The sequence below is a fragment of the Daphnia pulex genome, chromosome 8 (genome assembly GCF_021134715.1).
Source record: "Daphnia pulex isolate KAP4 chromosome 8, ASM2113471v1".
Lineage (NCBI taxonomy): Eukaryota > Metazoa > Arthropoda > Branchiopoda > Diplostraca > Daphniidae > Daphnia > Daphnia pulex.
The window spans coordinates 12,398,333-12,416,856 of NC_060024.1; the positions used below are offsets into that span (position 1 = coordinate 12,398,333).

At 43.0% G+C, this 18,524-nt stretch overlaps 1 protein-coding gene and 1 long non-coding RNA gene across 3 annotated transcripts in view; one reads left to right on the forward strand and one right to left on the reverse strand.

Annotated features, from left to right (window-relative positions):
- LOC124199985 overlaps positions 1-18,524 on the reverse strand; it is a 225,479-nt gene that overhangs the window by 84,869 nt on the left and 122,086 nt on the right. The window contains exon 1 of one of the 2 annotated variants that reach the window (XR_006877115.1): positions 6,749-7,083. The exons of the other annotated variant lie outside the window; for it this stretch is intronic. This is a non-coding gene — a long non-coding RNA (uncharacterized LOC124199985). Of the gene's footprint in view, positions 1-6,748; positions 7,084-18,524 lie in introns of those variants that run through there. 2 annotated transcript variants of the gene reach the window in all.
- LOC124199974 (homeobox protein Hox-B4-like) lies at positions 10,057-12,693 on the forward strand. The gene is made up of 2 exons (XM_046596051.1): positions 10,057-11,198; positions 12,045-12,693. Exons 1-2 carry the CDS (start codon positions 10,358-10,360, stop codon positions 12,485-12,487), a joined length of 1,284 nt encoding a protein of 427 aa, XP_046452007.1. The 5' UTR covers positions 10,057-10,357; the 3' UTR covers positions 12,488-12,693.

An 18,524-nucleotide genomic window follows, 5' to 3' on the forward strand; every position in this document is an offset into this window, starting at 1 on the left:
CGTGTCTGTGATAATCGAAAAAAGCCTCGGAGCGAAAATGGCGATTTGATAGTGTTAAGAGTTGGGCCAAGATTAAACGAGAGACTCTCTCAGGTAGAACCGAAAATGCTCAGCAGTACAAATTGTCGTTGCCGTTCGGGGGCCATGCATCATGTGTAAAACACACGGTAGGAGTTTTACTATATAGGAGGCCCCGCTAGTGGTAGTAAAGTCGGTCTACTGCGCATTATTAATCGGCTGTGGGCAATTCCTGGGCTCGTCCTCCGGGTCTTGCACGTTGATGAATGTCCCGCAGGACTTGTAATGGTTACTGTGAGGGGGAGGGCGCGGGAAACGGTGAGGTGCGTTAGGCTGGTTGGTACAAAATTCCCTCCCGCGTGACCGGGCCCTGTTCAAAAACTACATGTGTCATTTTCTTTCCAGGCTCTGCAGGGGAGGATTTGCGGCAACGGTTGAAATCAAAAGGGGGATTCTCCCGAATTTCAAGTCTAAAAAACTCGTTTCTGTAAAAATTTCAAGGAAATGCCATCGTTCATGATGTCTTTCTTACTGTTGCGCAAGGCCGGTAAACCGTGCCATTTCCCTAGGCCTACAAGGTGTCGTTGTAGGCCATCTGTTTCGTGTACCCCCTCCAAACAGAATGATGAACCAAAAAAGGAAAAAAGAAATCCAACAAAATTTTGGACAATGTCTGACTGCTCTCATCCTCGTTTATGACACGTTGAATTTTGACACGCTATATGTTTGGCCTTTTTGGTATTCAGTTGTCTTCGTACCCAGCGACTTGGTAGATACGAAGTGTCGTGATAACCTGTAACTTTCGTCGTGGAAGGGAAAGAAAAGAAGAAGAAACCCGAGTCGATGAGACACAGACGGCCATCAACTTCTCTCAGCTGCAAGCCTTTTTCGTGTGGACGAGAAAGGGCGTGGCTGTGAGATGCGTCTCCGCTGTTCCAAACAGAAAAAAAAACCAACAAACAAACAAACGAGAGAGAGAGAGAAGACAACGAGTAGCGTTTGATAAATACAAAAGAAATGAGAGACTCATTCATCGTCGAATGCAAGCCATCATTCTTATTAGCAGCAGAAGCCAACACAAGAAAAAGAATAGAAACACATTCAAAAACTTGAGAATCTTTTCGGGCCTCTTTTTCCCCTCAACTTGGTTCCCTATTTTCAATTCCATCGATCGAAAGTTTTTAACAAAAAAAAAAAGGAAACAGGACTCTTGTCAATCGAACGGGCAAACCAGGAGCTGGTTATTGATTAGAGAAATAAAAATTCAACTCCACCCAAAAAAGGAGCCCAGATTTTTTTTTTTGTTTGTTTGTTGGTTTCGTTTCGCTCTGGGTCTAATAGATATGCGGTTGGTTTATGATTATCAGAAACTACTACTATACTACTCCTATTACTCGTCTACTGTGTGCCCCGCTCGTTTGGTCGCTCCCAAGTCGTGCCGGAGCAGATTTTCAATCGGCAATACTACTTTTCTTCCTTCTACTGGTTCCATTATCAAACCAGCGCTCTTTTTTTTTCTTCTCCTTTCCACAGCAGAGCAGAGAGGAAGAAGAAGGGAAAGAAAAATCAGGCGCGCCGCCTGCAATGTCTAATAAATACAGGCTCGCGCCGTGTGTGTGCAACGCAGCGCAGCCGACTGGATGCGAGAGCGACAGGAGCCATTCGTCATCCCGGGCATCAGAGAGTACTACTACTACTACTACTATGCAGTATTTCCCCCCTCCTAACCAACAAAAAGCCAAAACTTGACAAGAGAGAGAGAGACACGAGACGCGATAGCCAAGCCGTCCTATTAACACAAAACCCCCTTCCCGTTTTCTCTTATTCCTGATTCTCTTTTCAAACTTCTTTTTTTCCTTTCTTTCGTACAACACGTTCATTACAAAAATCAAGAGACAGAATAAAAGGCATCGAATGTTGAGTGATTGCAACTGTACACGAAAATGACAAGTAAAAGGGGAATCAGAACAGGAGCAAGAGAATGAAATCAGTGTAAAAGCCCAACGGTCGGCGAATCAACATCGAGTCGGCCAAGCTGCTGCAACAACTCCGGCAGCAGCAGCAGCAGCAGCGGGCTGTCACACTCGGATATTGGAAAAAAAGCCTTTCTTTAAGCTCATTCTTTTGCTCCCCTTGAAGAGAGAGAGAAAAAAAAAACTGTTTTCCAATTTCCTTTTGGCCACGTTATAACTTGGTGTATGTATACAACATCTTCTATAAGAAGAGGAATAAGAGAAAAAGGAGGAGCGCGCTAGGAGAAGTAGAAGAAGAAGAAGAAGAAGAAGAGAGTTTTCTGTTACATTGGGAGACGGAGCCGGAAATCGATCAAGGAGCTTCGAAGCTTCGATTTGTCAACGTCTCCCGGTCGGTGTGTGTGTGTGTGTGTGTGTGAATGTGCTGCACTAGCCGACCGAAGGGGGCTCTGCCTTTTCCTTTCTCCTGCTATACTCTCTTTTTATTATCTATGTGCCATGCTGGCGGGAGAAGGCGGAGGATAAGGAGGGTCTCGGCCATCCAATCGAAAGCTAGAAGGCAGGGCCTTCTTTTCCATTTCTCACACACAGTTATATATACAGTGAGAGAGAGAGAGTTAGTAGCGGCGAAATACTCGAGTAAACCTTCCCTACACCGCATAAATAATGAAAAAACTCAATCACATTTATCTAGTACGGCGGTTTTGATACCATTACCAGATATCTGCCGTGATTCCGTCAGTCGCCATCGAGAGCTGTAGAACAGTCAAGTGGCGCTGTGCCAGAAAACAAAACAACACAAAATCAAATTAAGATGGCTCGAGCCTGATGAAGGTGACCCTCGGCTGCAGAAGAAGAAGAAAAAAAAGGCGAATAATAACCCATCGATGGGTCCCATTTTGAAGCGAGCAGAGTCGGCAGGCACCAAGCACCAGACCAATTAGTGCGCAAGGGCAGAAAATAAACAATGACTTTATGGCACCTTTTGGCAGCCAAGAAGAAAATGGGGAAGCAACGACGATCATCATCAACGACAAAGAGGAGAAATCCTTTTTTTTTCCTTTCCTCGGCAGTAAACACACACTGACAGAGTCATCACAATTTCAAAAGGGGGAAAACAATACAGGAAAAGAATGATGTGCCGTTAGGGCCCGTTAAATCAAAAGAAAAAGTCAACAAGTCTATAGACCAAAAGAAAACGGAAAATGCTTTTGACGTAATAATTGGGGAGCCCCCCTTGAGCAAAATTTGATAGGCTGATATCATTCCAGGATCGGATAACCCAACCACCGAGTAAAAAATAATTATTCTCTTCTTTCCAGCTGGTTTGTTGTTGTCCCAATCAACAGCAGCAGGCTGTTTTAAGTCCTACTACTTCAGTCGAGGCGATAAGACAACAACGTTCTTTTTGATATATTCAAACAATTTCTCTCAATATTAGATGGGCCGATATTTTTTTTTCCTTCTCCTTCTTTTTCATTATTATTCTGTTGTTTTTGTTTTAGGAGGGAGACAGACAAGAGTCTCTCGGCCACCGATTGGATGATGGGGACCGTGTGTCGTGTTGCGTTGTTGGGAGAACCCAACACACATCGCCAAGCCGGTCTCTCTCTCTCTCTCTCTCTCTTCTTTCTATCTTTTTTTTTTCTTTTTCTTATATTTCGTTATACAACAACCCACACTCCTCCCATATTCTTTTCCCTCTTCTTCTTCTTCTCTTTTCCATTTTCTGTGTGTGTGTTGGCTGGCTGGCTGGCTGCCTTGTATATCCTACAGCTGCGCAACGACAGGCGAACGAAAAACGCCGGACTGTGATGGATGCGCGTCCCTAGTGCGCCGTCACTGGCACTGAAAAGAACCTGGATGGGCAAAATTAATGACGAACGAGCCCAGGCTACGCTGATTCCTTTTTCATTTCTCTCCCTGTCTCTCTTTTCTCGCTGCTGTGAACCTAAACCAACTCTTCTCAATTCTCCTTTTAAAAAATTTCTTCTTCTTTTCCGAGTAGTTTCGAGTTATTTTTTGAAGGGGGGGATTTTATATTTTTTACATTCTGAATTTTTCTTTTTATTTATTTATCCTTGTGTAGGTTTTCTTTTTTCTTCTTCAAGGGATTGTGAATGTTCCCGTGTAAATACGAAAAAAAAAAGAAAAAAACTGACCGTCTTCGTCGTGTCCCTCGTATTTTTATTTTCAAATCAATTGGCTTTTTTTTGCCTATCCTTGCACTCACATTGGTTGGCAAGGCCCTATCTTATATAAGAGATTTGAAGAACCCACCACAAAATTGCTTTTCTTGCTCCTGATTGCAGTTACATGTCTGTCCAAAAACTTCATTTCCATCATCAAAGTTACTGGTCCATCAACAACATCAAAAAGGATCAAACAACCAAAATGAAATCAATTATGGAAACAAAGCTTTTTTGGCTCGTCTCTACTTCTCCCATACATTTCCATAAGCAAACGACGAGAAACAAAGAAAAAGAGGGAAGCTGATAAAAGAAATAATTTCGTAAATATGGTAATTGAGTCCAAGTTTGGTTGCACTACAATCGCTCAAGTTTTTATTTGATTTTTGATTCCCTCTTTTGTTTGATTTCAGTTGCCTTCAAAAACTTGTACGACCAAGTTTCATCATCAAAAACACAAGCCGAGAGAATATCGATTGATATCCACCGAGTTACAGTAAAAAGGAGAACCTGGTTCGGGAGTTTGTTCCACTTCTACTCGTCTTTTAACATTATCAAGTCTCCATTTTATCCTCTTTTTCCTCGTAAAAAAAAATATTGAATTCATTTAGGAAAAACGGGTTGACAGTTCAAGCCGCCGTACTAGAACTGTCAAAACGAAACCAGAAATAAAAAAGAAATTCATTTATCTATTTAACTCACTAACTATTCTGGAAATTGCCAATAAGTCGTCAGTGCTGCCTACGGTACCGTTTTCGTCGGCCCAGGTAGGCCTGGGTAGGCTTTTACTCGATGGTAGCTGGCTTCAAATCTATCCGCGATGCCGCCGCGGATATAGACATACCGTCCGCTATTCGGCTGGATATGCGAATAGCGGGCGTTTTGATTTCTAATCTACAGGTTTCTGAATTTTTATTATTCTTGTCCCCCCTTTTACGACAGGGCCGGTCACAAGATCTTCCAATTGCTACCGTTGATTCAGAAGCTGTAGCCGACAACCGGTCCACGAAAAATTCAGAACAAGGGCAAAGAAGATTCTTTATTATTATTCTCGCTCTTTTTCGACTAGCGCTAGCTAGTAAAAAAAAAAAGAAAAAGGAGATTGTCAAGAAATCAAATGGAACAGTACCGTACATGCAAAGCTGTACTGCGTACCGAAAAGGGGTACACGGGTTTTATATTCCTGGATTAGCATCGATCTCAACAGTATAGAGCAGCCAAAAACTCTTTTGTCCATTATTTTTATTTTCCGTGTTGTTGGGGGGAAAAGAATGATGAACAAGGATGAGGGTCATCGAAACAAGAGTGGCTGCGCATTTTTATAGAGCGCGGCTTCCTTTGGAAAGCACAAGCGGCCAGCTTTCAAGGTGTTAAAATATCATGTCAAATCGTTCGAAAATAAAAATCATTTTTGATGAAAGAAACATTTCAGTGGGAGTTGCTATTAATAAATAAAACCTGAAATTCCGACTGAAATAATAAATGAGCGAATAGGAAAACTCCGCGAAAAAGTTCGTCTCCCAAACACCAAATCAATCAATTTGAAAGGAAAGTTATTTGCCAAAGTATAACGGGCCTGTTGTTTATTGTGTGGACGCCCTTTTAGTCTAATAAAAAAACAATACTTTTCCAATAATTGAAAAAAAAACCACACCAGCGAATAAAAACGAAGACTTTCGTATTTGTTGGCCGTTGTGTAAATATTCGCCGATCGAAAAAGGGAGTGAAGCAATTATATAACTTATTCGCACCTTGTTTAGAGAAGATCTCTCTCTCCAACACGTGTGTGCAACCCACACCTCCAGAGCAGAAAGAATGTGCGGTAGTTTTTCGACAGAGAATAAAACGGGAACTTGAAAAAAAAAATGTTTTACTTTTTGGGTAAAGGTTAGAAGGGAAAAAATGAGCCTGTCTCCGAGTCGTGAAAGACCCTGTAAATTTGATGTAATGCGCTCGTTGTCGTTTGCTGAAGCAGTTTTTGGGTGTGTGTGTGTGTGAGAGAGAGCCCACGGTGACAAGTCTTGTGAGCCACAATAAAAAGCTGTGCGGTTTTTATACGGAGCACGTATTCAACCCGTCCGAATAACAAATGGCTCTTAATTTGATTTATTTATTGCTCACAAAATTTCTTGGAAGAGCTCAACAAGGAACGGACTAAAATAGAGAAATCAAAAAAACCATCTTACACTACTGCACCCGTCTCTCTCTTTCAACTCTTTGCTAATTTGCATGTATTGCATACGGTAGCTTCATCTTCTTCACGAGTTCACGACCAGGTTTTTATTACCTGTGAAAGACCTAACTTTTCTTGCACTTCTACTCACAGCTGCATTGGAAAGAATTTTAACTCTGCACGTATCGCTGACATCCTGAATTCGCAGAAATGCTACACAGTATGAAACAACAAATTTTTCGATCAATATGCCTGTGCTGAGTAAAGCCATCGTTGAAAATGGGGAACGAATAGCAAAATACGAAAATTGAAATCAGCTGGAACATCGCCATTACAGCTTCTTCAAGACTTGAAAACATGGGGGAAAAAAGAGAGAATAAATAAAGAAAGCTTACATTTGTTGGATGCAAATGAATCAAAGAGCTCGGAGTGGCGATGTCGTGGGCTGACACTTTATTCAGAAAAGGTTTTTCACCATAAAAGTTCCTTGCTTTTCGCACGAAACACGTGGTCGCGAGAGATAATGGCGATTTCGAGAAGAGACAATAACACCACTGTCTTTTAAATTTTTCATTCGTCACAAAGTCAGTTGATTATCCGTTGAAAGTCAATAGCCACAAATGTTTGCAGTGACGAATCGGAAATTTTGCACCAAAAAAGGAATGACGAAACGTTCGAGACCACGTTTGAACGAAGGAAGCACAGACTTGAAATAAATGAATAGCAGACGACGTTCTATCATTTTCAAAAGGGCTAAGCAGTTTCTACCCTCGATAACTTTTTTTGCAAATAAAATAAATCTTTCAAGAAAATTTTAATTTGATCTCAGCGAATAAGAATAACGTAAAAATATAATACAAAATTAAAAAAAAAAATTTAATCCTCAATTTCCTTTCCAACTCTTTTTAACTTCATCATCCGAGTGTCAAGTTTTATTACCGGTAGTGAGCTGTTGGGTTTCTCTCATAATAAGTCCGGCCATTACAGCTCTTTAACTTGACGTTATTTCCCAAGTATAAGAGGGTTAAATCCTAACTGCAGTTGGTCGTATAATATAGACTTGTTATTGTCAGAATTGAGGCTGCCAGCCTTCCTTCCTGAGCTCATACATGTGCGTGGAGCTGGAGCGTCTGAATGCCCTGTCAGATAAAGTTGTTTGGTTCGTTGGTCCATTCAATGTGCATCCGAAGCAGTTGCTTGTGTGTGGTTCATGGAACGATTTTCTTCTCCAAACGACCCCATTTGGCATAGACGAGACACGGGAGACCCACACGCACACAAAAAAAGGAGATGGGGAATGTTGTACGGGGTAACATAAAGCCAAAAGGAAATAATAAATAAAAATAAACCAAAAAAAAAAGAGTAAAAGAAAAAAAAGGACGGACGGATTGGCTCGTCCAGATTCCGATATTGGCGAAAATGGCAGTTTGACACACATACGTGGAACGTTCGATGGGGGGCCTGCTGCTGCCTCTGTCTTGGGGTGGGGGGAAAAACCTTACCGAGAGTTGAGTACTGCTAGTCATGTCGGCTGTTGTGCTCCGAGGGCGACAACTAATGGGCAATAAAACTAGACATGGACACTTACTATACAGTAACCCAGGACTGTACCCCAGGATCGTTTGGCCTCTGCTGGCGTTATTATTCTCTATACAAGACAAGACAACGCACACAACAAACAAGTAGTACACCAGTCCCACAGGGAAGACTCACACACGGGGGCTGGCCACTCTTTTTCTCTGTTGCAGCAGCTTCTGCTCCCGCTGCTGACCCCCTTCACCTTTTTTTTTCTTTCAAAATAATTTCAATTTTTTCTTTTCCTATAGTGACATGTCAAGCAGCTTCGTGTTCATCCTTCATTCCGGGCATTTAACAACACAAGACAGTACACAAAACAATAAATAAATGGATAAGACAACCCTCTGAACTGGACTCTCCTGGACTCTCTTACAGCTCAAAAAAGTTGGCAAGAAGAAAAAAAAAATCCAGGGTCTGTAGCAATATAACTTTTGCATTTCTCTCAATTGCTTCAAACCCTATTATTGTCATTTTAACCCTCCAAGCTAAAAACCCCCCTTTGGTAGATATTTGTCTCACCACATCAGGAGCAGCGTGGAAACATAAGGAGCTCATTCAAGCTCGAGCCGGAGAGGCTCATGTGTGTGTGTGTGATGTGTCTATAAAAAGTTACAACCGGATATTTTTTTATGGTGGATAAAAATAAGGATAATATGACTATGCTACTCATATGTTCGGGCTACCGGTTCTCCCACAACCACCACCACTAAACTTCTACGGTAGCTTTCATATACAACCTAACGGTAGTAGGCTATATATATACAGCCCTGTCGGACAGTCACACATTGACGCGGTCCATTTTCGAAACAAAATTATTAAATATGGGTAAACTGGAACCAGAGTGAGATGATAGAAATGAGGACACACGAAAACTGAAGGCAACTCAACCAAATTTTAAGTTTTTTGTTTTTTTTTTCAAGTCAGACGCGGGAGGGAGCTAATCAAAGTGGACTATCACAAAAATGAAAAGATGAATAAATTGTAAGAAGAAAGAAAGAAAAAAAAAAAAACAAACAAACGTCATTCCTCGAGAGTAGCCCGATAACCTTGCGCTGAGTCCCGTCTCTTTTTTTTTTCATTCCATTTTCTTTCTCCCGGTTTAATTGAAACATGTGAGATAATGAAGCATTAGAAATGCATAGCGCGTCCCGTCTTCTGCGGGACCTGTTGCTTATGTACATTTGATAGAAAATGACGCCAGAGAGAAAAAGAAGGAAATCATATTCTAGGAAAAAAGTAAGATGATTATAATGGGCCACACTGTTGAAAAGAATCAATGTCCAGACTGGTCTAGGAACAACGTCAAATCTAATCATCATTCCTGGCTTCCTCAATACGGACATTATTATAAAAAATGTAACAAGAATGAAAAAGAAGCTTGCGAAGGCTCCTAATGAACCGCTCCGGGAAAAAGGTAAAAGAGAAAAAAGCGGATCACATGTTGTTGTCGCAGGCGGCTTGAGAATGTCAATCGATTAACCGCTTGTAACAGTACAAACATTCTGTGTACAAAAACACGGTCCAAACTATTTCTCCTGTGTACCAAAGAGAGCCAGGATTAATGGATCGTGCTTTTTTGTGTGTGTGGCAAAAGTCTCTCACCGAAAAAAAAAAATAAAACTTTCCAATGAAAAAGATGGCGGATCCACGGAATCAATGGATAAAAGCCAAACGGGTGGAGGGGAGAGACACACGATCAAAGAGCCAAAAAGGGGAGGTAACGCTATATTCCGTTCTGCTCTTCTTCTTCCTTCATTCATAATGGAAATTCTATTACTGAATCGACTGTGAATAGGTCGAATAAAATATGAGAGCAAAGAGACCAGGTCCGCTCTCTCCATTGTAGTGCGATGAAGCAGCCTGAAGAGTTAAGCAGGGGAGGGGGATATCCAATAGGGTGACGGGAGCCCCCCCATTTCCACATGCTCAACCCTCCCCTTCCCCTCTATCCATCTGTTCTACTCCGCGTATACATTTTCAATTGTGAATTCGCATACACACACACACATACAGTCTATCCAGCAGCAGCCGTGGCACACGCACAGGGGGGGGGGGGGGGGGGTTGTTTTTGACGGCCTGTGATTGGTCCGCTGGCTGCTGGAGTGAGAGAGGGCCCGTGCAGAAAAACATCCTCATATGTGATTTGGGAAGGGGGTTGACAGAAGAAAGGGATGGTGTGTCTATACTACTAGGCCTCTCTATAAGGGTAGAGGGATGGACATCCATCGCCGACAATTCCACATATCCGCCAAAGTCTTGACGGACTGCACCTCATTGCGAATCCAAGTGCCGGACTGGATGAAACAACTCGTTTAGCTCCCTCATCCATTTTTCCAACTTCAACTCTTTTTTTTTTGTCGTCGACGTTTGGTTAAAAGTGCGTTGAATTTTTGGTCGTGAACTTTTAGTTTGTTTCGAATTGAAAAATGAGTTCTTCGTATTTTGGTAACGTTGCGGCGGCTGCGGCGGCAGCGGGCGGATGGGGTGCGACGACGGCCACAGCCATGCCGCACCACCACCACCACCATCATCTGACCAATCAAGATCATCACCAATTCTACAAATACGGTTACAGTGAATCGTCGCAGTATTACGGCCACCACGGCCAGTACCAACACCACCACCACCACCATCAACCGGTGGTCGTGGCGCCTTCTTCCGCCAACCCCATCGCGACGGCCACACCTTCGCCGCCTTCGTTCAGGTACACGGGAACTTCTCACGGCAGTTATCAGCCAGCGGCTCCAGTCAGTTTCCAGTGCAGCACAACTTTGGCTCCGGTGGCCAAACATCAGAGCCTTGAAGCTTCCGGCTGTACCTCGCCGGCTTCGTCTTCTTCCTCATCTCTGTCGGCTTCGGCATCGCCTTCCCTGTCATCCGCTTCGCCGGCTTCTCTTCACGATCACACAACGGCCGGAGCGGGACTGTACGGATTCACTCAAAATCAACTCGGCTCCTTCAATCCTCACCAGCGCCAAGCGCAAACTCTTCACCAGCAGAATGCCCAGCAACTGGCCTCGACCAACGGGTCGATCGTCGGCCCATCCGCACTGAATCCGCTTTTGGAATCGTCAACGCCCAGTTGCATCAACAACAACGTCAATCCTTACACAGACCTCCGGGGATTCCAGAACAACAACAACAGCAGCATCCAACAACAGCCACAGAATCACCATCCCATGATGCAAACTCACGGAGGATCTTACTGCATCAAAAACCCAAACGCCTCCAGTTACTTTCCCGGAAGCTGGATGCAAGCCTACGCAGGTATGTAACCTCCAATGTTTTCCAAACGGTCGCCATAGCAACGGTCGCTTTCAAAGTTTGTTTGTTTGTTAAACAGATAAGACAAAAAATCGAATAAGTCCCTAACAAAAAACAAAACAAAACACGATAGAAAAAAACAAAAAACCTTATTTAGTTTTTATCTCATTCCGCTTCGGGCCGGGAGTCCAAATAAAGAGCGAGGAGGAATAGGGGATCGACAACATATAGGGGAATGCGAGTCACGTGGAGTAGTACACTGGAGTCAAAGAGCTGCGTGTGTTATGCACGTCCAAGAACGAGCAGATGAAGCGGACCCAACGCTCTGTAGGTGGCAGAAAAAAGGGGGAAAAAACAAAAATGTATTTCTACGTCTTATTATTATTATAATACTTGAAAGGGGGGGAGGATACTGAGTCTAGTGCGCTAGGTTCATCGGGGCAAGCCCGCACGTAGAGAGAGCCACGCGATTTGTTATTCGTTTCTCGGAGGATCTCTCGGCCTTTTTTTTCTTGGCGCGCTCATTTGCTGGCGCGCAGGAATCTCCGGTTCGGAATCTCATATCTCCGCTACAGATCTTTTCCTCTCACAGCGCGAGCGGACGATATTCCTTATTAATATTACTATTATTATTCCTCGCCAACCCTCTCACCCCGTCCGAGCATCAATTCCAAATATTCGTGTTTAATCTAGTATCTTTTTTTTTAATGTTTAAAAAAAAAGAAAATTCCAATTAAAACCTGTTCCGATTTCGAGCTTCAATTAAAAACCCGAACAGACAATATCACAGTCATGTCATTCAAAGAATTTTTTTTTTGATTTTTTTTTTGTGATCTTGTGTGTTTTTAGATGTCGTGCCGAACCCGAAGAGAACTCGCCAGACGTACACGCGCTACCAGACGCTGGAACTGGAGAAAGAGTTCCACTTCAATCGGTACCTGACGCGGCGGCGTCGGGTCGAGATCGCCCACGCCCTTTGCCTGACTGAGCGACAGATCAAAATCTGGTTCCAGAATCGGCGCATGAAGGCCAAGAAGGAGACGACGACTCAGCACAAGCCGGAGACGAATTTCGCCGTTTCGGCCAACAACTCGGAGCTGCTCAACGGCTATAGCAGCAGCGCCGATTCGTCGCCCATGGACATCAAGCACCTCCAGCAGCAGCAGCAGCCGCATCATCATCAGCATCAGCAGATGATCCTGTCGGCCGCCGCCGCCATCGACGAGGAGGAGCACACCGTCTCCACGTCGACCCATCATGAAACTATCAATACCTGCAGCGGCGGCGTATAGTCCGACAACCGGGGGACCTCGCAGACGGTCTACAACATATCCCTTCGGATTTTTACCTGATCACGTCCAGACACTGAGTAAATGGCCTTCTAATATAAAAAGGGCTTCTGCAATCTCCCATCTGCAATCTCGGAGATGGGCCACCCTATCTCTCTTTCCCAATGTGAACGTGTGTGTGTGTGCCAAAAAGCCAAAAAAAAGAAAGATGAAAAAAAGGGGGTTTGGATTTGAAAGACGGCGCGCACCCAGTACGCCACAGAATCTTTCTATTTGCTCATGTTTGGGTTGGAAAAAAAAACTTCTAGCGGTACTTGTGTAGTAGTAGTAGTAGTAGTAGTAGTAATAGTAGCTTACTAGTAGTGTACTCGAAGAAAAAACATGTGCACAGTTTCTTCTTTTGCCCATTTTCATCAGTCACACAACGTACTGATTATCTATGGGCCGGTTGACAAATGGATTCCAACGGGCTCGTACTCTTTTTTTCAACCAGCCAAATTTTCTTAATGGCACAAGTAACAGCAATTGCACACACACACACACAACCACACAGCCTTTTTCATTATTCTTTCTTTGGCCATATGTTTGTGTATGGTACACAGCACTGTAAATATTAGAGTATTATTCCTAGAGAGCAAGAAAAGAAAGAAAAAGATTTTTCGACACATTTTGACACGGAGTTCCCTAGCTATAACTCGCAAAAGAAGAAAAGGGTTTTCTTATTCTTCTTATACACTCTTTTTTGCCTTCCTTATATTTTTAAAAAATATCTTCCGTTTTTCCATGATCCGCCGTTTGTATTTTCTTCTTCGAGGGGGTTCAAACAACAACAAACACGGCCCACAGCCCAGCAGCAGCAGCAGCAGCAAGAGCACCCAGAGCATTTGACAAGAAGTCTCCCTAATGTTTCTCCTATTCGGCTGCTCTTCTTTTTCCTTTTCTTCTATCCAGAAAGACATTAAGCTAATCCCAGGGCTTATGTGGCGCGCATCAACACAAGAGCGAAAAGAAAAAGACAACCCCTTAGCTAGATATCCTTCCCGTGTGTCCCCTTGAAGGGGGAAATAAATAAATAATAACCGCTGACTTCTGCTGCCGTGAACGCCATTTATATTTCTAGCACCGCCTTTTGTACAGAATATCTATTCGACCTTTTCACTTTATTTTTCTCGAGAAAATTTGGCTTTTTATTTACCATCTTCTTTTGATCTTGTCGAAAAAAGAAAATACTTTCGACCCCGTATTCCTATTCTCCGTGCTCAAAGTGTATGTGTGTGTACAATCATTTTTGTGGAAATTTGAAAGAAAATGAATTCCCCTCCGTCAAAAAAAAATGTTCGCATTGCACGCCGAATTTTTCTTCTAGAAATAACTTGGACCTGGTGTACACTTGAGGCATTATGGGATTGTGCAGGGATACGCTGTGATAGGTCAGACGGCTTTTCCAACATGGCGGCCTGACCCTCCTGTTAGAGCGAGGGCTTTTTATAGGCCTAGACTCGAGCCCTGAACCTTATTCATTCATCGTAATAATCCGCATCCCAAAATGCTAATCGTTCCATGATTTTTTAAAATTTAAGTTAGGAGGCCACCATCAGCGCTCACTGATTTCTACTCATACCGTAACTGGAGTTTGAGCAAATTTTTCAAAGAATTTTGCACGGATAGTAAAAATAGATTCATAGGGTAAAAAAAAGATATCAAAAACTATACTGCAGTCTTTATGGGCTTGACAGCCAAGCCGTCGGTAAATGCCAAAAAAATAAAGTAAAATAAAATAACTGCAAAGGTAGGCAGCCAAAAATGTAGGAAGGAGAAGTTGTTTTATTCTTTTACGATCAGTCGTAAAACCCGGCTCGTTTTTTCGCAGACGGGCGGTGTCTTCTGAAGGATAGACAGACACAAAAAAAAAAGAAAGACCAGTAGTCAAATTTAGCTATATGTAGTATATAGAACTATTGCTATAAATATCTGGCGATGCACCGAATCATAAAAGCACAAGAAGAATTTTTGCAAAATCGGCACGTTGGACAAAATATAATTCACCATATTGAGTGAAGGAGAACTTCAGCAACGAATCAATTTGCAATATTCGTTGCAAATATTTTCTCGTCGAAAACAAAACAAAACAAAAAATGCCGCATACCCCAATCATTTCCTTATCAATATCGGAGATAAAAATAAACAGGAATTTCCAGACAGCCAGAAATGGTTTGATTTCACCTTGTGAAAGTCACTGACGATCAAAGCGATACATGTCAGGGTACAAATAATAATAAAATGACATTCAAAACGGATGGGAAATAAAGAAATAAATACATACACGATCGGTAGGCGATCAATCTCGATTGCCGCGGCCCTCCCGGGCAGGAGAGACCCGTGATCCAAAAAAAAGTCCACCTATAGTACCTATCGGCTATAGCGCGAATCCATACAGAGGCGAGCGCTAGCTCTTTATTGATTCCTCTCCAGTCTCAATGTCTCCCGGTTTTCTTGTAGCGTGTATACTCCCATATTTGTGTGTCGTGTATATTTCCCGCTGTCATTTTTTTAAAACATATTGCCCACCCCCTCTATCTTTTGTTGTCCCGTGTTTCCTTTTCGCTCGCTGAATTTTCGTCATCGCAACGGAATTTCGGGCATTTGCATTTCAATCAGACACGTTGAATGATTTAAACAGCTGTACGTCTACTAGGTTTTTTATGTTTTATTAATCTCTCTATACGGGCGCACACGATAGTTTGAAAAAGAGCCGAAAGAAAAGAAAAGAAAACAGATTTTCAATGTGAGAAAAAAAAAAGAAGTGATCGTCGCGCTCTAGAAAAAGGAAAAATATCTTCGCACGGTAATCATTTGCGGTCTGCGCTATTGTCTGTAGCTCGCAACGGACTAGATTGTCGCCCAGCGTGAAACATGTTACCGGGAGCTGTAATAATGTAGCGCTCCGGCCCAATAACAAAAAAGCTCTAAGAAATAAGAAAAAAAAAATTCCATTTTGAGATGGAGGGGAGAGAAAAAAGAAATCAAGGAGAGAAAACCGCAAAGGGCAGCAGAAAACTAACATCTGCCGCAACGCAAATCAACTCTCTCTCTCTCTTGATGCTCCTCCAGCGCTGTGTGGTTGGCCCCCCTTTTTCTTCCAGGCCGTCCTTCCTAGAGACCAATTACTTACATTTCCAGCCGTGCCAAAGGCTTTTTTCTCCCCCCCCCCCATCACCATTGTAATACAACAACCTATATAATCCAGCAACAACAACGAAACAAAAATGATAAAAAAAAAGAGAGAAATAGACAACCGAGTCTCTCCTTTTCGGTATGTTTTGTGTGTTTGTCTGTCCCTCTCTCCAATACCGTCAGGAAAAGAAAAAAAGAAATACGTTTGATATCGAATCGGTGTAACTGCGTGCGCCTGTATAAAATGTGTTGGGGACCCGAACGGTGCTGTGTGTGTGTGTGTTGTTGCGCATCCGCTTCGTGACGCGCGCAAGCGGCGGAGCGGGGTGCGAGAAGACAGCAGAGGAGGAGGCGCGCTCACACAAGAGCGAAACATAGCAGAAGGGCGAGTTGTAGGAATGTGAACTGCGCCCCGACATCACATGCTGGATAGTCTCTATGACAAGTGAGTAAGATGAATAATAGACAACGGTCGTCGTGCATCGGGAATCCTTTTGGGCACCACCACCACCACCAACTTGCACGGGACAACAACGGTATAGACTTACTCTATACGCACTACACCCAAAAAGCAAGCGGACACAAAACAAACAACAACAACAAAAAAACTAAACATGGAGGAGACACGCATAAAGGAGACTAAAAAAAAAAACTCTTCTCTACTATTCCTCCATGTTCGCATATCTTTTGTTGTATTTGTTTTTCTATTCGTCGTCGTCGTGGTGGATATTTTTTTTAGATTTTTTCCCTTTTTTTGGACATGACGCGTTCGCTGACACACAATAATGTCTGGCTCTCTCTCGCCTATTACACTACTACTACTCCAATCCCATGAATTCATATCTCGGCCGCTGAACTGTTGCAGTCAAATTTAAAAAAATAAAAACTGGGATTGAAATTTTTTGACACCCGCAGACTTTTCTTTTCTTGAAATAACATTTTTCGCCTAGTTCCCGGCCCGTCGGCTTTAAGTCGAGGAAGGAAATGAAAGAACTGATTTTCTTTCGCCCCCCCCCCCTTTTCACAGCCTTTTTCTGTAAACATTGCGTGTCTTAACTTTTCTTCCTTCCTTATTCACTTGCCTTCACTCAACTCAGAGCGGCTGATAATCCCAACACGTCGCTCGTGTCCGTCGTCTTTTTACGTCTGACTGGCAGCCAGTTGACAGGGCTGAAAGAGGGTATCTTCTATTCAAAAACTTGTGATTAATATCGCAACTTGTGCGTGCTGAAATACACATGTATTTTTCTTTACCTCCCTCCCCCCCCCCCCACAAAAAAAAGAAGAGCGCTAAAATTTGAAATCAAATTTCGTGGCGGCTCACCTTCCGAGTCTAGTCCACTTCAAAAGCCGAAATTTGGTAATGATTAAGACATGCATCATTGTCGGCCGTCAAGTCGAAAAGTTTCCAAACTTGGGACTGCGAGTGTGGTAGAAAAAAGCAAAAAAAAAAGGGAAAATTTTTAACAGAGTGGAGAGCAATCAGCGAGCTGAGATGATGAAGTGGGTGAGAGAGGGGTGCTAGAGGGGTTGCGGTTATGTAAGTGACGTGGCACGTTTGACGGGTAACATGACAACGAGACACTCGAAACACGTCGAGAAACAGCAGCCAACAAGAGAAGAAGAAGAGCCCTTTAACACTACTTCCTATATACACACAACAAGCCAAACTAGCCAAGATGAGAAAAAAGAACCCACAAGATCCTCGAGCGCGTCAACCGGCTGTGGGGGAGCACATGAGGAAAAAAAAGAGAAACAATCCGAGGGGAAGTGCCCGTCTCGTGTTGCTGCTCCCTCAAGATTCTCTCGGTTGACCCTGTCTTGTCCCTCGCCCGTCATCTCGGGTCCCGACTAGCAATTGCGTAAGCCTCTGCCGACAACCCCGGACATACCACTTTGCCCATCCAGTCTAACCCTCTTTTTTTTCTTTTCTCTACTCCTTTACTGGACGTGTATGTGTGTGCGTGGCGACGTCCTTTTCACACTGACAGCATGTTTTGGATATTACACAAACACACACACAGTGAAAGAAAGACACCAAGGCCAGCGGAAACGAGTGTCTATTCACGAATTGAAAGAAGATCTATTTACATAAAAGGAATTCGTTTTTTCTTGCGCCGAAAAGGCACAGTATCACGATCGGTTACAGCTCAGATCTAGACCTGTTTAGCGTTACTTGCATTACTGAATTACCAGTGCGAGTATTATAGAATTCAACCAGATTGCGAATAGCCGGCAACCCGCACAATTTTGTACTTAACACACCATCAAAGAAGCCCGGCCATGGAAACGAAACGGGAGAGGGATGAAACAAAAAATATCGAAAAGAATGTCTCACGGAAATGCCGAGGAATTCCACATGAAAAACGAGAATCGAAGCCAGAAACGAAGGCTAACAAAGTGGCCAATCAAGTGGGGCGGAATAGAAGGCAAGGCGTGTGCGTTTCCCGAATAACTGGTTTTTCCCTCCAGCAATTGAAGAATATAGAAAAAAAGGAAAAAAGAAAAGAAATAACGCGAATGTGTTTAATAGTATCTATCTAAATATTATACGATCTCTTATGTAGTGATACCCCTACAGCAATTCATTTAAAAATGTAGAGCATTTCTATTAAGGAATTGTTTAAAAAAGGATCCATTTGTCGTTGAAGAGTTTGCGCATTTACAGGCCTATCAATGGTTACAAAGTCAAGACGATATGAACACCATGGGACATATAGGAATAGAAAAAAAAAGTACCAGGACACGTTCCAGGAATTCCTTTTTTTTATTTCCAGAAATTCTATTGGATGGCGGGCGTTCCGAAAAGGGAAAAATTCGGAAGACTCAGCCGACGGAAGAGTGTCAACATTGCTAGCGCCATCGC